The 19730-nt window shown below is 35.8% G+C and overlaps 4 protein-coding genes across 4 annotated transcripts; 2 read left to right on the top strand and 2 right to left on the bottom strand.

The window, feature by feature from the left end:
* The first annotated feature begins 94 nt into the window (after positions 1-94).
* On the top strand, positions 95-2430 carry LOC148957890 (uncharacterized). The gene has a single exon (XM_089114576.1). The coding sequence runs from the start codon at positions 1483-1485 to the stop codon at positions 2251-2253; it is 771 nt and encodes a 256-aa protein (XP_088970702.1). The 5' UTR covers positions 95-1482; the 3' UTR covers positions 2254-2430.
* A 123-nt stretch (positions 2431-2553) lies between these two features.
* On the bottom strand, positions 2554-3506 carry LOC135687669 (acyl-coenzyme A thioesterase MBLAC2). Its single transcript, XM_065204277.2, has one exon. It carries the CDS (start codon positions 3504-3506, stop codon positions 2655-2657), a length of 852 nt encoding a protein of 283 aa, XP_065060349.2. The 3' UTR covers positions 2554-2654.
* A 69-nt stretch (positions 3507-3575) lies between these two features.
* Positions 3576-4042, bottom strand: LOC135687003 (bis(5'-nucleosyl)-tetraphosphatase [asymmetrical]-like). The gene has a single exon (XM_065203429.2). The coding sequence runs from the start codon at positions 4008-4010 to the stop codon at positions 3576-3578; it is 435 nt and encodes a 144-aa protein (XP_065059501.2). The 5' UTR covers positions 4011-4042.
* A 17-nt stretch (positions 4043-4059) lies between these two features.
* LOC135687666 (DNA-directed RNA polymerase III subunit RPC3) lies at positions 4060-17596 on the top strand. The gene is made up of 16 exons (XM_065204274.2): positions 4060-4246; positions 8315-8750; positions 9036-9111; positions 9378-9399; positions 10585-10656; positions 10889-10924; positions 11223-11315; positions 11490-11570; positions 12085-12139; positions 13774-13834; positions 14038-14104; positions 14674-14757; positions 15277-15378; positions 15686-15735; positions 16233-16385; positions 17334-17596. Exons 1-16 carry the CDS (start codon positions 4067-4069, stop codon positions 17401-17403), a joined length of 1638 nt encoding a protein of 545 aa, XP_065060346.2. The 5' UTR covers positions 4060-4066; the 3' UTR covers positions 17404-17596.
* Positions 17597-19730: the final 2134 nt, after the last annotated feature.

The raw sequence follows: 19730 nt of genomic DNA, 5'->3' as shown, positions 1-19730 counted from the left end.
TTCTATCATTTCAAAATCACTTTCTTTAATGAAATGATTTTATAAATTAAATGCGAATATATCTCTTGGTGCCCAAATACTGAAGACTTTATTCTTGACGGTTGGTTGCACCAAGGTGACGAAAGGCCATGTTGCCGTACATGGAAGCAGCTTGCCCATTATCGAGGCTTCAAAAAGCGTCAATGTTTAGTTTTCTGTACTTAGCTATGATGAATAAAGCCATTTGAATTGGTCTGAATACTGAGTCTTCCAGCAGCTTGAGAATTATTATAATAAGCATTCTATATTCACAAAGAAACTTTGCTGTGAATATTCGAATGTTTGAATAATAAAAGCTGTTTTCTATAAAAAAAACTCTGACTTTTTCGCAGGTTTTTTAATTAAATTCCTCTTTACGGGATTTTAGGAAAGCAACATCATCAGCAAAGTATAATTCATTTACAAAAACCATTAGCTCATAAATTTTTAATTTTCAGTTGTCTAAATGCTCAATTTCAAACATCTTTGGTATTCAAATCTCTCATTTGTAACAAGCCTATGTCAAATATGCATTATCTTCTAACTGGAGCAGCTATTTACTCTAAAATAGAAGCGGGAAACATTTTGCTGTGTGGCGATTAGATTCAAATTATTTCTACCTTACAGTCTAATGGTTGCCATCAGTCTTAAATTTGGCAGGTTCTGCTAGATGTTTCACATAGAACCACTGAACTGTTGCGAAACAAAACGCCATCTGTTTGAAGAACGTTAGCTTAATTTGACAGCTTATCTCCGTATGTTAACCATATTGCTTGTTTGACCAAGGCGTTCTTACTCGCTGTTGAATCATTTCACTAACGGTCATTGCAGGTACCTGGTGAATTTCTGAATTTATATTCTTTGTAGATTCTTCTCGCCATAGAAATACACCCCAAAACACTTCAATGTAGACAATAGCTGTTTTTAGAAGTCATTCTGTTGAAATGACACCCGTTTTATCCATTGCTAGGGAATGGGTGTTCTTCTAAATGGCAAAGCTGTGTAGCAGATACTCGATTTTTTGCCGGGGGAGTCGGATATCGCTTTTTTATCTAGCTAGTTTCTATGTATTGTTGTAAGCAAATTAGAATTCTGCATAGCTACTGACTGATATCACATCAATGCATAGTTTCATTACAGCAAGAACTGCAGAACATTATTAGCGTAAAACCAGTGAATAAAAAACATTTGAAATTGATGTTCATATTGTTGCAAAACGTTTGATTTGGATATCGGCTGAAGTGGATAATCATTAAGAAGGAAGTGGAACCAGCCTACTTGAGTATCCATTGCAGAAACCTGGAGAAGAGCACACTGAATTTGAGACTGTTTTATTTGCTCAAATACACAAGAGGTCAGATACTGGGAAATATTTTCAAGTAAAAAAACTCGATTAATCAGCAAATTTTTGGATATTTTACAGACAACTCTGCATTAGAAGTTTGTTTGTTAAAAAGCACATCAATGGCGCTAACTAAACCACGATTTGTCCAACCAGATTCTTCCCATTCAAGAGCAGACGGAGAAAGCTTCAAAAGCATATTTGACGTCGAGTCAAACATTGATCCAGTTGAGCTTCCAATCAATCAGAAATCACCGTATGAACTCAAGACATCTAGCCCCATTTTTCATGGAAAAGAAAAGCCTCATGACTTCAAAAACAGTATTTTTGACATTGAACAGTACAAAAAAGAGTTGGAAGATCCTGGACTTTTCACTTTGTCCCATTTTGATGAACCAGTAATAGACAGTATTTATAGATCTGCCTCCCCCACCCCAAGCTCTTTGATAAGTGTTGGAAAATTTGCACTATCACCAAGCAGCAGTAGACGTTCTTCTTTAGTTCCAGCAAGTGTGACACCAGAATTTGCACAGCATTACATACCAGGCCTTCAAACACCGTCACTTGATCCCGATAGGAAGATCGATGTGACTGAAGTTAAAAGAATTTTGAGGGACAGTTTTCATTTCCTTGAATCAGAGAGTTATGATGTGAATAGGTGTAGGAATTTGAGCAAAAACCTTTCAGATTACATTTTGTATCAGTTGAAAATATTAGATTACGAAAGATACAAGTTTGCATGCATTGTAAATATTGGACAGAATTTGGGACAAGATGTAAGAGTTGTGAGTAGGTCATTATGGAACAACCAAATAGACACTTATGTTAGTGAGAGTTTCCAAAATAAAGAATTGTTTGCAGTTGCAATGGTTTTTGCTGTTTATCATGAGTAAAATACAGACCATAAGCCTATTGGGAGAAGGAGAACAAGGGCTGCAGCCTCCAAGAATGCATTAAATGATCAAAATTCACCACCAATTATTGAGAAATGGCTTATACTCGGGAAGAAAGTATGAACAAAATAACAGGCTGAAACACTAATTGTTTGTTTATGATCTCAAGATAGGTAACAATGAGATGTAAAAAGAATTGAAACAACAATCAACAATGTCTTTAAGAAAAATAAAAAACTTTGAAGCACCGTTTTGACCAATAATTCAACAGTATTTCTAACACAAAAAATCAGAAGCAAATAATAGTACTTTACAGATAATTGTCATTAAGAGACAGCTCCAAACCTATCACGTAAAGGTTTATTTTGAACTTAGAACAAATAATGTTTATTTCACAGTTGTTAAATCACAAAGAAACAGCAACAGCCATAATATAGAGAGTTATACAGTTTATTTCTTGTCTCTCTTCCTTTGAATGCAGCTGTAAGGACACCTTGCAAGCAGCTTTGCTTCCACTTATACAAGGATCTTTCGGCATAAATAAGATAACTGTCTGCTAATGACACCATCTCTTCACTGCTTAGAGGCCTGAAATGGCCTGGAAAGACCCTGTTTACCTTTGGAGCAATTTCTTTCAAACGCAGACAGGAGTGCACATAATCACTGACCGAACTTCCTGGCAAAAAATCAATCAGCATTCCATCATAAATTACATCACCGGAGAACAAATGACCATTCTTTCTATCAAAAAGAGCAATGCTCCCCTTGGAATGGCCTGGGAGATGTAAGATTTCTAACTGTTTATCTCCTTGATCAATGAGATCACCATCATTTAAAGCTTTTGTCGGAGTCACTGCTTTTACTTTGAAATATCTAACATCAAAATATCTTTGTGCTTCAGGCATCACTTGACAGTCTTTCAAATATGTCACCATGCTGACTCCATTTGCTTCAGTCATATCATCAAATTCATCTGCATGAATAGCTGTATTGGCAAACTGATGCAACCCTCCTATGTGATCAAAATGAACATGTGTTGCTACTGTCATTACTGGTTTCTCTCCAATAAGATTCTGTGATTTTAAGAACCATGGCAGATCCCAAACTCCAAGACCTGTGTCAATTACAACATCCAAATGGGATCCTTTTGACAGCCAGATATTGCAAATATTACCAGAAAAATACAATGTTTCCCTAATTAGGAACAAATCATTTGAAATTTTCTCAACACTAAAACATTCTTCTACTTGCATTTTGATTTCACTGTTATAAAGCAACTTGATGAAATGATTGATATTGCACCCTTTTCTAAATACATTAGATTACTTCTCCTTAAGTAGGAAAGACTCTGCAGTCATTAAAAGGCTCTGTGTGTCTTTGTAACCAACAAGATCACATGCATCACTGAGTGCCAGCCATTTAAAGTCCTGATGCTCATGTGACAATTTTATAGTACAGTCATTATCATTAACTTTAGCCAACCAATAATGAACTGCCTTATTTCTACCCCAAGCTTGATAAAACAGCGTATGTTTGAAACCATCAACGAAAGTATACTCTTTTGGGCCCAGTCCACATTCTTCTTGAGTTTCCCTAATAGCAGCAGTTATTTCATCTTCTCCGGGATCAACATGTCCTTTGGGTGGCGTCCAATGCTTTTCACCATAAGAATGCCGGAGCAGTAGGTATTCAAAGGTGTTATTTCTTGTTAAACAACGAAATATGATTATTCCCGCAGCTTTCACTTCTGAGGCCATTATTTCTCAGCTCCAAAATGGGAGGCTACTTGAAAGGGAGAATAATTCAATTCAACATGCACGGACGGCAAAACGTGAACGAAAACAAAATGTCGGGCATACAGGTTCGCCTAGCAGGGCTCATAATTAGAGACCATTTTGGCGAGAATGTTGAGAGGATTATTATTTACCTTCTTCATAAAGGTCGTAGAAATTTAAAAGATATTGTTCTAGGTACAAACATGGAGAGAAATATGGTAAGCTAAGTGTTTTTTTATTTCACATCTTAGTTGGGACTCCACTCGACTCGAGTGTGTAGATGGAGTACTCCGTATACACACTTACGTGACAAAAGTATTAGGACGATCGCCTCGAAGCAAATGTGGTTAATCCTTTGCTCAAAGAACAAGATAGAAAATCAGTGGAACATAACGAGATCGCTGGTTGAGATTATCGATTGCAATTTTACCCGATTGTAAAAATAAACATAAATTTAATAGATTGCAAAAAAGTAAACTTTTTAGACCAGTCGCATTTGCTTTATTCTATATTTGTCAGATGACCTCCAAGAATCTAGGCAGCCGCCATTTGCATTGAAACTCACTGAAACAATTTTCCAACGATACAGGAGGAAATCTCAACAAAATTTTAAAAGAGCTTATTTTTGGTCTTAGAAGATTCCATTTCTGTATTTTTTTAAAGAAAACCAGTTGTTTTCAATTACATTAAGGCTTTGACTTTGAAGGGGTTATTGAAAGACCATGATGCTATTAATTTTCGAAATTTTTGTCACAATTGTAGCATAACTAGTTTTGTTGTTTTGCTTAAATATAAATGGTCTTTGCAAAGAACCATTACTTGTTTCTGTACTTGCCAGGGGACTTTCCACAAATAATTGGACAAATTATTCAGCTTTGATTGTCTTTGCACACAATGCCAGGTTGCCGATGCCATTAGGCCCAACCAATAGTTTGCCTGTCCTGGCCTACCATTTTTCGAATTTTAGTCAGTCTTGTTAACTTACTGTTCTTGTAAATAATATGCGTTGTAGACAAACAAATGAAAACAAATGAAACGCTAGACCCAAATATTCTATTGCTTCTTGTTTCCTCTTATGACGCTACCATTTTCGCTTCCATTTCTCCCTTACATTTTGTTACTTTTCTATCATAGAAAAATTGGAAATAAACTGAATTTGCTAGGAATTGTGTTTTTGCTGACGCCATTTCTAGAATCCCGCCAAAACAGCAAGATTTGTTTAATCAATGTTAGAATGCTAGTTTTGGAGACACCATTTTGTTATTCATCGTCCTAATACTTTTGTCACATAAGTGTATTATGGCATCTAGGGTTGCGTCGCCCTATTTACATCGCTTAAGCTATTGCAAAAAAAATGGGAGATTATGACCAAAAAAGAGCGAAATCATGTGTATAAAAGGCGAAAGCGCGAAACCGTTTATCAAAATTTAGAAAAATTTTTGCGTTCAATTACTCAATCGATGAATGAATAATTGGACAAGAAAATGACTCACCTTAAACAACAAAGTAAATGTCTGCCATTTTTCATAGGATGTTTTTTGGGTTATCTTTTTTCATAATTATTTTTTAAAGGGACGAGCATATTTAAACTGCTAAACAATCAATTTTAGGCACATATCATGCATGAGGAGTGAGGATGTTGGCATAAATCACTCAGTTCTCAATTTGTTTTGCCACAGAGAGGAGTGAAATAAAGCTGACTGACTTGGCCTAAGGGAACGGCTTTTTTAGTTTGGTAGTTGTTTCACATTCATTTTCAAAAAGAAACCTGTAAATTTCAAATTGTCAAATATCTTTAAACACAAATACTCTAGAGCAAATTTGATACATGTTGAGTACAATTTTCAGCTAAAATATTGCACTTTGTCAAAGCTGTTAATTTTTCCCTTGTTTTGACTCTTGCGAAAGTGACAATCTTGTATGCGCCAGATCGGCGGATAAAAAAATTCAGTGAAACATTGGCATGCAAGGATGTTTTAAAGATGTTTGCAAGTGTTAAATCACTTATTTTCTTTTCAATTTTTTTTCGTGGGTGCTAATATTTACATTTGGGAAACATACCCAATCAGGGCAACACCAGAAATTTAGGCCATCAAGACAACTAAGAAGTATGGCAGCTTTTTCAGGAAACTTTGTAAAACCAATTTCCTGATCTTTTGAAATATATACCTGAAGAGCCTGAAGGATTTTGTCAGTGTCAAGTTTTGTGTCTAAGTCTACGCGAAATAGAAATTTTTTAATTTGTATCTAAGTATACTCAATCAGGGCGATGTGACCCTACTCCTGAGAAAGTTTTATAAAATTACGATTAATCTCTTGCACATCAAAACGCTGGGCATGGCTTGGGCATGGCTTTGCATGTGGCTTAATTTTTCACAGATTTTGTTATAGGTCGTAAAATATCATTCTAACTTTGTTCACAAAGTGATTGAAATTGTATCTGATTCAAGTGATCCTCTTGAGATCAGAACTGTCAAGAAGGTTCTGAGCCCAAGAGCAAAGCTGAAAGATGTGGTCCTGCAAGTGAAAGGAGCAGAAATTTTTGCAACCTTGCTTTGAATTTGGTTAAAGTACATTTCAGAATAATTCTTACAGTCGTTTTCTTGCATTCCTTTGAATCGATTTACCATTTTAAACAAGCCCTTTTAGGGGCTCTCTAGACCTAAGGTCCTGGGGCAATTTGCACCCTGTCCACCTTTTTGGTGACCCTGCTTGAGATCATCAATAAGGATTATAATGTTTGTAGCTTTTTGGAAATTCTTCTAAAATTATTCCTTTGCTTGCTAAATCTATAGGAATTTGAATACATAAGAAAACTGTAAAGTAAAGTCTTGTAGAAAATTTTGAGAAGGGCAAAATGCATTGAAAGAGAAGAACATGCTAGCAGCAAAATGTTTCAAGATTGTAAAGAAATCTCATTCTATTATGATTTGGTTGAAAAGGTTAACTCCTCAGGACTCTTTAGACAGCCCTTGGTAGAGGATAAAGTTAGTAATAATACTGTTATGTTATCAAGCAATACAAATTTATGATCTACTGCTAAAATTCACAAGAATTTGCAGAGAAATCATCCATAGCGTATTTAGTTTGAGGAGACCAATTAGGCATCTTTGTCTGGATTATTCAGAAGCAAACATCAAATTTCACAGCTGACCCAAATATGGCTGGATAGGGCTGGATGCAATTTTTCAGAATACACCTGCAGAAGCTCAAGTTCGAGTAAATGCTGCTTGAGAAAACCCACTCCTGTGACTGAACAGTTATAGAAGAAAATGACAGTTCCTCAAGACACTATTTTGAGCTTTCTTGATCAAATCAAAATGCAAAAGACAGTTTTTGAAGACAATTTTGTCATCTATGATCAAAGGAAGGATGTGTTGTTTTTTGATGAAACAGAAACTATCTTGAAAAAGTAAACTATTTTTACTATACAGCAAGTTCACCGCAGGGACTATTTACATTGATTTATGCAAAAGACAGATCTTCATGAGGAAAAAACATGCATGTTTGTCATCTTTTGCATATTTTATGTTTGAAAGAAACGATCTTAATGGTGCCATCATTGCCTCCTCTATACTAGAATTCAACAGTGGTATGACTGTTGAGAACTTTATATTGCAAGAGCAATGTGAAATTAGCACCCTCAACCTTATCAGAGTATGAAGAACCATGATGCAAAGTGTGTTAAGAAGTGTGCTGGGAAAGTAAATAATCAGACATTTAGCTATTAGTTAAGCATCTTGTGATATGAATAATTATCTACCTGTTTGTAGACATGGATAATATTATATAAAGATGTTATAAAGATGGTGAAATTGAATCAGATCTGTCATCTATGTTTTATGTTTTCTACAAAATTCCTTTAGTTCCCTGAATCAGCAAATTTTTCACCACAATTTTTTTGGTTGCAAATTTTTCTCTCAAATTCAAATTTTGATTTTCACCAGGCAAATTTTTTTATGCCAATTCGAAAGCGATACTGGGTTAAAAAATTTATAAAGAATGTCTTACGAAGGGGGAGTTTCATCTTTTGGTAAGAGGGTCACACTTACATGACCAGAAATACTTCTTTGTATCCTGTTAATACATTTTCTCTTTAAGAAATAATATTTTTTTTCTAAATCTGGTTTGATTTGGTATAGGATGTAATCTTTCCTTTTGCCAAGGGAAGGCATTTCATTGTCTAAGCTTCCCTTTGCAGGTTTGATTGTCTTTTTTAGCCACCCCCATCCACCCTTCTTATTAGGTAAGCTTTCTGTCTATTTAAACAACAAATTTTCTTGCAGGTAAAACAGTGTCTTAGTATTGGTATCAAACATAAACTGATCACTTTTGAGGAGAATAAAAAGATGCCCACTACATACAAAGCAGATGTAGATGTCATTCTTTTGAGATCACGGTTTTCAAAGTTTGTTTATAATGCGAAGATTTTGTATGGGGATGCCGCGGAATTGATAGTGGAAACAATGTTAATGGATGGTGCAGAAATTCTTAGTAAAGTTGTATCAAAAGTTGCTGAAAGACTGTTGTCCGATAATGAGCAGGCAGGGAAGCAACCAGATACAAATTTAGTTTATCAAAAATGCGTTGAACTGATAAAAGGCCGTTTTTTAAAAAGACTAGCATTGCCACGCGATTCAAATGAAAGCTCTGAAGATGAAGAAAGAAGGCAGATAATAACTGAAACAGAAGCCTATTCTGTTCCTCCCGGTATTTTACTAAGTATGTTAGAATGAATATTTTTTGACCATCTTTCATTCGTATACTCATATTTTTGCTGCTGTATTTATTTGGTAGATGTACTATACCTGCTCATAGTGTGCTAGTCAGTTTTAACATCGCATAGAGTATTTTATCTTTTAAACCGAATTGCGTGTCATAGTTAATGACAAGATGAGTTGAGATTTGACAGAAGAGCTGTAATGCAGATTTTTCAAAATATTGCATAAGAATCAATAATCTTCAATGCTAGATGGATTTTTAGGAATTCAAGTTCCATTCTTTTAGGTATTGGCTCAAAAAGAAAGGAAACTAAAGATGCTGCAGACGAGCCTCCATCCAAAAAACACAAATCAGAATCGAGGTGAGCTAGAAAACTAGCTGATCCTTCATTATGCCTAATAATTTCTTCTTATTACGCCTACAACCTTCTTATTTTGAGATCAGCGAGTCAGTGTTACAGTTCCTTATGTCTTGTTTCAAAGTACTTCTTCATTAGAATATTTTCTATCGTTTTTCTTTAGATACTCTTTATTTATGCAACTGTTTTCACCTCCAGGAAGCAGGATTAATTTTTTTGTGGAAATTTCGATATTTACATTTTTATACTATTGCTATGTTTTTTTTCAGCGAAATTGAAAGTATGGGAAATGTAAGTATGTAATTTAGTTTGTCATACACTTTGTCTCTTTATAAATTATGTTAACGTTAGTTCTTGATTATATTAACACAGGAGGATATTTAGTCCTATTTTCACAAGTTCTGCACTATCAATGGAATAAAATCCATGGCTGGATGGGTGGATCAAATCAATTTTATTCTAATACCGAAAAAGGGCGATTTGTAACAAGGCAGCAGCAGTTGGGGAAGGCATTTATTCGTCACCACAGAAAAGTAATCTTTTGATAATCGCCTGTGAACTTAAAATGGAAGTAGAAGGAAATATTCCACACGAACTGCTGATTTGGGATTTCTGACTTTGTTGAACATAGTTTACTGCACAATGGACAGTAGTAGGAACGATACATAGCCTGCCGCTATCATGCACATGGTGTTAGACAAGTAATAGCCTTCTTAATATCTACTACGCACAAATAGTTTAGAGTGTAGATTTTGTTGGTAGTGACAAAGTTGGGGGGAGAATTATCACATAGCTTCGGGTATGGCAGAATACCAGGATTCGATGTACAGAGTAAATTATGCCTAATACGTACGGGAGTACACTTAATGCCTGTGAAACTTCAGTGAAGACAATTTTCTGCGAAGATCTGCTGAAACACAACCTATAACGAATAAACATATAACAATGAATGGTCACATAAAAGATCGACCTTTTTAAAGATTTTGTAAAGCTTTGGTCTTTGATAACAAGTGATAACGATGATAAAAAGAAGACTGAATATCGCTAAATTTGCTATGATTTCCTTCGATTATTTTTGGAAAGAGGAAAGTGTTTCTTTGTCAACAAAAGATATGATGTCAGCCATTGGTATTAAATATTGTCAGCTTTGTACCAAATTTATTGTGCTTGCAAATGGAGATGAAATTAAAGTCAATGGGATCGAACTTGTGATACCATCGAATATTTCATGCCACATTGGTACGGAGAAAGCAAATGAATGGGTAGAAAGCAAGATGAACAGTAAAGATAGTTTGATAGCGCTGATAGACAGAAGGAATGCGTTTTTAGAGAACGCGCTAAGGTGAAAGAATTGGAAAAAAACCCAGTAACTTGGACCCATGAAAGAAACATACGAAGGCCGAAAATCTATTTTAGGTAATCTTTAGCCTGAAATTTATTCTTTTCATTACTGAACCATTATTTTATTATTTTAAGGAAAAATATCCTGACGATGGAATATATTGGCATGTGAATTTTGAACGATTCCACCAGCACATGTTCGATCAGGTGGGTGTTTTTGTACATTGACGTTATGCACTTAGATACATGCAACAATTTTTAAAAGTATACATATAAATGTTATGATTTTAAAATTCGCTAGATGAGTTGACGAAAATTCCATACCAATATGGGCTGTATTAATTTTATGAACACCCACACTTTTCATTCATGCTAGAATTCATCCATTCATTCAAAATTTTCATTCGATGTCTATTTTAAGCGCTCGTATTTTTTGTAGCTTCTCCAATCAGCCATTGCAGAAAAAATAGACCAGGTAAACTATTTCAATTCAACAGGGCATGAAATAGTGTCATTTTCAAAAATCTATGTACGAAGGTTTCACATCATGTTGAATTTTTATTGAAGAAAAAATTAAAGCAATGATTAAGTCAAACCTTAAACCTGTTTTGCATTTATGCCGGACTGGCATTTTTAGATTATCTGACGATTTTCTAGGTTTTGCTTCGAGATTTATATAAAAAAATCATTTTGCTATTTTTTATGGCTAAAATCTTTATCTATTACAGAATAAACATTGGCTACAAAAAGATATAATTTTTATAATTTTTCAGAGTGCAGGTTCAGTTATTAGAACAATGTTAAAGGAATCAGAAATGGATAGAAATTTATCGGCAGACTCGACAAAAAGTTTTCCTGTTTATGAGGTAAGCCATGTTTCTTTATGGAATTTAGTTGCATCGGCAGCAGCAGTCTCAATGAGGCCCGTCGTGCTCTTGACAAAAGAGTAAATAAAGCTATGGCAAAATTTCCTTAGGGAAACAAAGTTTTGAATGTCTGTAAATTCATGTCTGCACAAACTAATGAGCTTCTCTTGTCAGATCGAAAGAAAGCTCCCAGCATTGCCCGTGATGACGCAACAGGAGCTGTCACAGTATTTACAACTGTTGTCCGATAAGAAGGTATGTCATCTTTTACAATGCTTTCTAAAGAAGATGTGTCATGTTGTGTTTTGTTGTGTTGTGTTCTGTCGTCTTCTATCGTATCTTATCGTATCGTATCGTATTATATCATATTGTATCGTAATGTATTGTTTTGTATTGGAGTACTGTTAAACAAGCGTAATATTTCGTGTTTCAGCTATTTCACGCCATGAATAGATTCATAAACATTCTTATTTGATGTCTTTGGGATATAATTCTAAGAGAGATGGGATTAAAAACGAGGTTTATAATGTAATTGTTTCTTATTGTGGCAATCCTGATCTATTTTAAAGGTTTCCTTAAAGTTTGCTAAGTGAATGCCCTGTTTAATCCAGTGTGTATGGTTTTGGCAGGTATGACTGCAGATGTCCGTGAAACATATATCTCGCTTGACAACGCTATTTTATCTTACTGACAAATCTATGACTGACAAATCTATGACTTATTTCATTAGCATGAAAAAGGTATGAAAAATTACTCTTTTTGGTTGTAGCGGGGTGGATTTGTTACAAAGACTGACGACAGTGGAGGCGGCACTTACTGTGTTGGTATCCTTTCATATGTTTAGTCCTGCAGCAAATGTCAGGAAACAGAGTCCCATGGGAATTTCGTGAAGAAAGCGAGATTCCAATGACGTTCGTATCGCATGAACCATTGATCATCTTCTTTTTATTTTATGCTTTATCAGCGTCACTTTGTGCAAGTCTTGCTTACTAGCACCACGTCACAAAACGTTTTAAATTTTTAGCATACCCAAAATTCATTAGATCACAAAAATAAAAATAATTCCACATAGAAAAAGTCGTTTTGGGTGAGTTTTGACAAGGATAAATCTTGGCAACTAAACTGTCTTTTTAGACGCTCAATTTTGAAACCAGCTTCACGTTTTCTATATATATTTATATAACGTTGCTATCTGCGTTGTAAAGTAAGATTATTAGTATTATAAGATGGCATTTTTTAATGATTGGAAACACCTATACTACTTGTAGCTTAAATGTTATGGTCTAAATACAGCCTTGACTTTCACGTTTAAACGTTTTCAATGGAGCTCAGAAAGGCACCCTTGTACTTCCATAATTGCATGATTTTTTGTTTACGTATCTTTTAGGGCAACTCAGGCACAAATGTTTTTTTCATCAGTAACTTTCATTGGCGGCTTGCAGCGGTACTAGCGGTACTATCTAAAACTATTTTATTTGGAAAGCTTGAAATGTTTTGAATTAATGACAAAAAAGGGAAGAGCAGCGGAATACACCATATCTTAATTCTGACCCTCCTTATCTTAATTCTCATTGATAGATTGGCATTGAATAAGCCCTTTATGTACACCACGGTACTAGACCTCATTCATCCAGTACTGCATAAGTCTGTTTCATTGTCATTTGTGACTCAACGTGACGTAAAACCGTTTGTCTTTCGACAATCCAACAATGAAAAAGTCGCTCGCAGTACTAGATTCCTATTTCTAGTGATAAAATGCTGCGAGACCATTTAACCCATGCAGCTGGCAATATCACATGACGTAAAACAAACGGAGGTATTGTATGAAAGCTTCTGACCCGCCATCAAAAGACAATTTAGCCATATTAGGTATAAAATCAAATATTTTCCAGAGACCACGCCCTTGTGCCACCCCGCCTCTAGCTGGTTCGCTCTGCTAAAATTTATTTTGCTTTACTAGTACCGTCTTATTTTCGTGCCAGCCGCCACTGGTTACTTTGATTGTTATTTTTGGTTGCATGTTGTGCAATGCAAAACTAACCTTATTAAAGACAATCTGTCTCCTCCGTGATTGGCTAATCCTAACTTTAAAGCCTCGCCTTAAAAGAGGGTCCTCCTCTGCCTTTTTAGCACCCGACATTAGTTTTTGTTGGTGAACACGACAAAAATGCCTAATCTTTATGAAATCGAAACTGACTTAGACGTTTAAAACCAAAACAAAATTCACAGCAACTCGCTCAGGGAAAGTACACTATGGTGGTTCTTCATTCAACTTGGTTATTTGTACATTCAACCAATGATGCATAAATATCATGGCCATTAAAAAGAGATTCTGAGAAAAATGGGGGACAGACCGCCTTTAAGCGAGATCTTTTGGTCTGGACCCGAAATAGCTCCTAAAGTACCGCTTGCGCTCATGCTGTCATGTATCTGCTCAGTCTCCTTAACCCAAAGACAGATTTGAAAAAGAGTGTTGACACCCTGTGTCAATACACGATTGAAACAGTGGTGCAAGAAAGGTGAGTCGTTTTATTTTCCAAAACGAACATCTTATGCCAATTGAAACGGGTTACAGGCATTGCATACAAGCCAATTGAAACGGGAACATATTTTTTTATGCATTTCAACTTTCCTTTTGATTAGTATGGTGACATTCAAAATCTATTTTCCTGCATAGCAATATCCAAAATGCACACTTCAGTATTTCGATCTATTTTGATAGACTTGGAAGCAAAGCTTGTAGAATATTTCGTCTGCTACTCATGAAGAAGAACTTGGAACAGAAGCAAGTGAGTTTTGTGCTGCGACAGTCCTTCATTCGCAATTCTAAATTTGGTACATGTTGACGATAGAATTGATGGTGAATGTCAATGAGAAATATTTCATTCTTGCTATTAAAAAAGTTCTTTTCTCAAAAATTTTCTCCTTTATGAAAGTTGTTTTATGATACATTGTGCAACAGTATTCCTTTAATAAAGATAGTCGCTTAATCTTCTAAACCCTTCAATTGTTGTGTAAGATGGTTTTCCGTGCCAGGTGGCTACGAACCAGAAATTGATCACATCTTTATTGATCACATGTATTCACAAGATACCTTGAAATTTTCATCTCATATGGATGTCATAAAGCTTTCTTAATTATTATTTTCGGGCAGTTTTGTTTAAAACTAGCAGTCGAAGGAGGCATTTGCTTTCTTTGAGGACTTGAAAGATATCACTATTACCTACTAATGTGGCAATGCATTGTGGCAATGCATTGTGGCAATGTGTTCATCACATTGCAAATGGTGATGGTCTTCGGACCATCAGCAGGAATCACCTAGTTAGATTCAGCTGTACCCAATTTACTCTTATTTTAGATTGAAGAGCTTGCAATGATTCCGTTCAAAGAAACGAAAGAACTGCTGTATAAAATGTTTCAAGAGAAACTGGTTTGCCTTCAGGTAACTATAGTTGCCCTATCACACTTAGCCTTTCTTAACCAGTATCAGACAATGACATTTTTTGAAATCTGCGGTCTCCTGTGTTTCAAACTCGATAGTTTTGATGCTTTTGAGCTATTGACCAACATCAACCTATCCAGTGTTCGGCCTCAAGGAATGACTGAAGATTCCTTTCACATCGAAAAGAATGGCATTGCTTCTAATCGTATGCTAGATGGTGACTCATCAATAATCTAATGTTGTAATATTTTTAAAAAAACTGTTTACTTTGATACCCTAATCCGTTTTCGATTTATTTTCTGGCTTTGTCTGAAAAATTGTGGAATTATTTTGAATTATATATATGAATATTCTGTCAAATTTGCTGTCCATAAAAGTTCATAAACAACTTTATATGTCCTTAGAATAATATTATATCATCAAAATTCTTTATGGATTTTGGGTCATGCGCTACGAAGAAGCCCAAAGTTGTTTTCTTCTTATATTTTTTAAGCGTTCTTTCAAATCTCTCTTTTCCAGGAACTTTCCAAAAACAATGATTATGCTCCTTCGCGGACGTTCTATTTGTTTTCTGTTGACTTACCGCAAGTTGCTAGACTTCTTCTCAACAGATCTTACCAGGTATTACCCCTTTCTTAAGCTCCCCTCATCCCACAGCATTGTTCCCAGCAATCATTTAGATCTTTACTATTTTAAGTTTTTTTCAAATCTTTGTTAATGATTGTATTGCAATGTGCATCTGTTTAACTAATTTACCTGTTTTGGCCTTTTGGCAACCATACGTTTTCTGGATGTAAACAAACTGTTTCAACTTGTTCGTTACTCTTTTTTGATTTGCATAGCTATTCTCCATTGCTGAATCTTTTTTACAACACGCTTGTTTCTATTTTGGTTTTTTTATTAAACAGCACGAATTTTATTCTCATAGGCAATTGCAAATTTGATCGTGAAGAGAGAAAGTCTGATGGCAGAAAACAAGTATGTGTTATTGAATTGATATCAATTATAAATCATTTGAACTTAAAAATTAAAGTAGGATGCCGGTTTTAAGATATTTAGACTTTTAGGGCCGATCGATATAAATTGCAGTGAAATGTATTAGATGCAACGGACAATAAAAGAAATTGATGCATTTTTAATTAAAGACTCGGTAGGCAAACAGTTGAAAGGATGAATCATGGAATGAAATGATAGAATTGAAATACGAAGAGAAAGAATGAAATGATTAATGTTATGTGCATTTTGCAACTTAGACAGACTCCTGTTGATAACTTATTATCAACGAATCCAGCAATTGTGATGTGTTCCTTTCGTTATACGTATTCTCTCTTTTTGAAGTGTGATGAAATTATGCCGAAACCTTACGTTTTATATGGCAACTAGGATTTGCCTTTTTGGATGCAGATATTTATACCAATGTTAATTAAGAAATGTTTTTGAATAATCAATTTAATAGGTATTCTTTAAATTTAAAGGCGTTTATTAGAGAAAAATGAAAGGATTGAGAGAATTTTGTCAGCCATTGGTCAAAATGAAGAAAATCAAGACGCAATTCTTGAAGAACTGGACGAGTTAATTGCACCCGCCGAAAAAGAACAGTTGAAAAAACTGAAAATTGACTTTGCAAGGTAAATCATTTATTCAGCAGTTCATCCACTCGTCCAAGTGAAGATCAAACTTTTTTCCAGCCAATATGCCAAAAGGTATGCAATGTTAATGCTGAAAAAGATAATAGGTTGTCCAAGCTTTGTTACGCTTCACTGCCAAACAAATATTCGATCTTGAGAGAGTAGGGTGTGAGAGAGTAGGGGTGGGGGAGTTGGGGGTTAGGGAGAAGTGGGTGATGGAGTAGGGGCGGGAGTAGCGTGTGTGGGAGTAGGAGATGAGGGAGTAGGGCATGAGGGAGTAGGGGGTGAGGGTGTAGGGGGTGAGGGAATAGGGCATGAGGAAGTAGGGGTGCGGAATTAGAGGGCGAGGGAGTAGGGATAAGGGAGTAGGGGGCAAAGGAGAAGAGAGTGAGGGAGTAGGGGGTGAAGGAATAGGGCATGAGGGTGTAGGGGTGCGGAATTAGAGAATGAGGGAGTAGGGATAAGGGAGAATGGGGTGAGGGAGAAGAGAGTGAGGGAGTAGGGGGTGAGGGAGTAGGGGTAGGAGGCATTGGAGTAAGGAAGAAGTGTCGATGTTGATAAATTGTAGCAAAGTAGAGTTAACTATTGAAAGGCATATTGAAAATGTTTTAAGTAGAATTTGTATCTGCAATTTCCTTTGTGTTTTTCTCCATATTTTATGAGATTTTGTCACAGTTGACAAGTCGTGCTGGAATCCTAATTATTTTGGAATTTTTCGTTTCATTGATAGGTTTAGATTATTAGAAAGGTTTTTGGTGGTACCAAAATTAACAATACTTTGAAGAGTTTCAGAAGAAAATGTCACACCTATTTCCGAATATTTGCTTTTTTCAGGCCATTATATGAAAGGTTTTACTTTAAGTCGCGAATTGTTAACTTTCACACCCTGCCCGATCATCCTAACCCTGCAGAATTTGTTCCTATCTTTGCTGTTCCTATCTTTTTTAGGCTTGAGCATGGTGAAATACAAGTCGATGAGACAATTCAGATTTTGAGTCAGTACCTTATGTTCCACTAAACGTGGGGCTGGCAAATGGGAAACAGAGACAAGGACCGAAGCTCGTGTGTCTAATCCAAGACAGACCAATTTATGTGCTAGATTTTTGGTACACTTGTCATCGATTATTCATTGATACACTAGAAAATTAAGTTTGTACACTTGAACAGAAGCCTGTGTAAATGTTCATTATCTAGTCCGTTTTAAACTTTGATGATGTTTTTTTGCTTATTCGCAAAGTTGATGGCCAAAACTGATCTCAGCATTCGCCAGTTTAAGGCCATTCTCATGCGGTACGCTCTGGGTGAGATAAAATTGCCTTGTAGCGTGTCGGATTACATTGGGATTCTTGTGAACGCATGATATTGTATTGAAATTACCCCCAAGAAATTAGAGATGTTATTCCTGTTCCTCTAAGACCTGTTGGAAACATGAGAAACTCTCCCCGTGATCACCCTTTCGTCTTCATCGCCAAATTCACAAACGCTATTCAGCTTTGGAACGCTTCACTCACTTCTTTCTTCGAAGATTGTTATAACCTTCCTTCTTTCAGAAATTAAATAGATATCTTGATCTTTAATATGATTGGTTATTTGCATATATGGTTCTTGACAGGGAAACCATTTAGCAACCATCATGTAGCAGTTGATAGGCTAATTTGCTTCTTTTAGCGAATGTCTGAAATTTCTAGAATCCACACGTGCTAAGTAGATCGAATCAATTACTGAATCAAATTTCGAACTAAATAAGTCGAACCAATTATACTACCTGAAGTACTGGAAATTGGCGCGGTTTTCAGTGCAACTCCTTGTATCAAAATGGCACCTCCATGCACTGATTCAACAAAACGTTTATTATTAAGAACATTTTAGAACGAAATAATAAATTGAGATTGTTTGACTTCCTCGCAATAGCCATGTCAAGAAGAAGGCAACTGATTCTAGCTTGCTGCCTTCTAGTCATTCAACTCAAACAAACCCAAACATTTCATTCACAGCAATAATTAACTACTATATTTATATTTAATAAATGAACCACAAAGAACAATTTTTTTACAAAATGGAAAACTACATACAGTAGGTAGTTGGATATTTAATTTTTTTTGCTGTCGGACATATGAAAAGAACTCCCAAGGAGCTATCTAGGTCATATGCCCGATTTGACGTTTAATAGCTATTTAAAGAGAAGAATGTGAATGAAAAATAAAAAGGAAAGAATATCTAAATAATATTTGGTTGGTTTAATAAGAGATGTAATTTGGTTATACTAAAAACACAATAGTAAGGTGCATGGTGGTAATATATGCTTCTGGCTTCGCAGAATACAAAGGAAAACATTCTTTTATGTAGAAGGTTACCATGAAACTGTTGTTTGTGGGGTCGTTTTTGGGACAATAATTCGGATGAGAGGCTCAAAAAGACAATTTGTGAATCTTACAAGACCAATTTTTTTTGTCGAATTCCTCGCAAACTAGAACATGAATCCATACCCGAAGACCTAATCCTACCCGAGATCGGGCTATGCTTGTACTGCATAGGCCGCGGTGATTACTGTGACATCATCGAAGAAATGGCCAGGCTTGGTCAGTCGTGTGTGTCGACCATTGTCAAATATGTAACCGAAGCACTAGTTTCGTGCATGTGGAACGGGTGCCTGACTACATACATGCCAAAATAACCATATGGCTTCAAAAGTAAAGTCTTGGACCGCGAGGGATTCTAGTAATTTCCCTTCAAAGGGGTATTGCCAAATCCCCACTTAGTTTCCAGACGGGGGGAGCGGGGGGACCTTCAAGGAAAATCCACACCATGCAGTACAAAGTGGTGATTTTGCGCTCAACCTCAATCAAATGGAAAACATGTTACTTTTCCTCCTCTTGTTTCCGTTGATTGTGGAGGGTGCATATGGCCAAGTAAAGGGACGTTAGCAGTATCTTATAAAAAATCCGGAAACTAGTCCGAACGAAGCAGAAACTGCAACACTAGCTTGCATGGTTCTCTACAATTCACGTGTAAATATTGTTTGCACTCTCCCTGGGTGCAGATGATGGATTTCTAACCGAGGATCACTCCCTGACATCATCATGAAATCATACTGTATATTTCACGCGAAATATTAAATTATCCCTCATGATTATTTTTACGTCAGAATAAAATCCTTTAGGATTCGCGCATGGCTGCTTTTCTTGGTTGATAATATTGCATAGCCCATTCTATATTATGTCGATATTACAAAAGAAATATGATGCCATATCTAACAATATTTGATCCAGATTTTTGAACCAGCTTCAGTTCATCTCATCCATTAATTAGTTTAGTATTTTAAGTGAGCTGGAAATATGAATCTTT

This window comes from Rhopilema esculentum, chromosome 20, assembly GCF_057945365.1.
Source record: "Rhopilema esculentum isolate cy_ngs chromosome 20, ASM5794536v1, whole genome shotgun sequence".
NCBI lineage: Eukaryota > Metazoa > Cnidaria > Scyphozoa > Rhizostomeae > Rhizostomatidae > Rhopilema > Rhopilema esculentum.
Note: the sequence above shows the minus strand (reverse complement) of the source record. Positions and strands in the feature narration are given on the sequence as shown.

Coding starts and splice junctions, on each gene's coding strand:
- LOC148957890 (XM_089114576.1), top strand. CDS start 1,483: ATGGCGCTAACTAAACCACGATTTGTCCAACCAGATTCTTCCCATTCA.
- LOC135687003 (XM_065203429.2), bottom strand. CDS start 4,010: ATGGCCTCAGAAGTGAAAGCTGCGGGAATAATCATATTTCGTTGTTTA.
- LOC135687669 (XM_065204277.2), bottom strand. CDS start 3,506: ATGCAAGTAGAAGAATGTTTTAGTGTTGAGAAAATTTCAAATGATTTG.
- LOC135687666 (XM_065204274.2), top strand. CDS start 4,067: ATGCACGGACGGCAAAACGTGAACGAAAACAAAATGTCGGGCATACAG. Junction 10,657..10,888: donor ACCAGCACATGTTCGATCAG/GTGGGTGTTTTT, acceptor TATTTTTTGTAG/CTTCTCCAATCAGCCATTGC. Junction 11,316..11,489: donor AAAGTTTTCCTGTTTATGAG/GTAAGCCATGTT, acceptor TTCTCTTGTCAG/ATCGAAAGAAAGCTCCCAGC.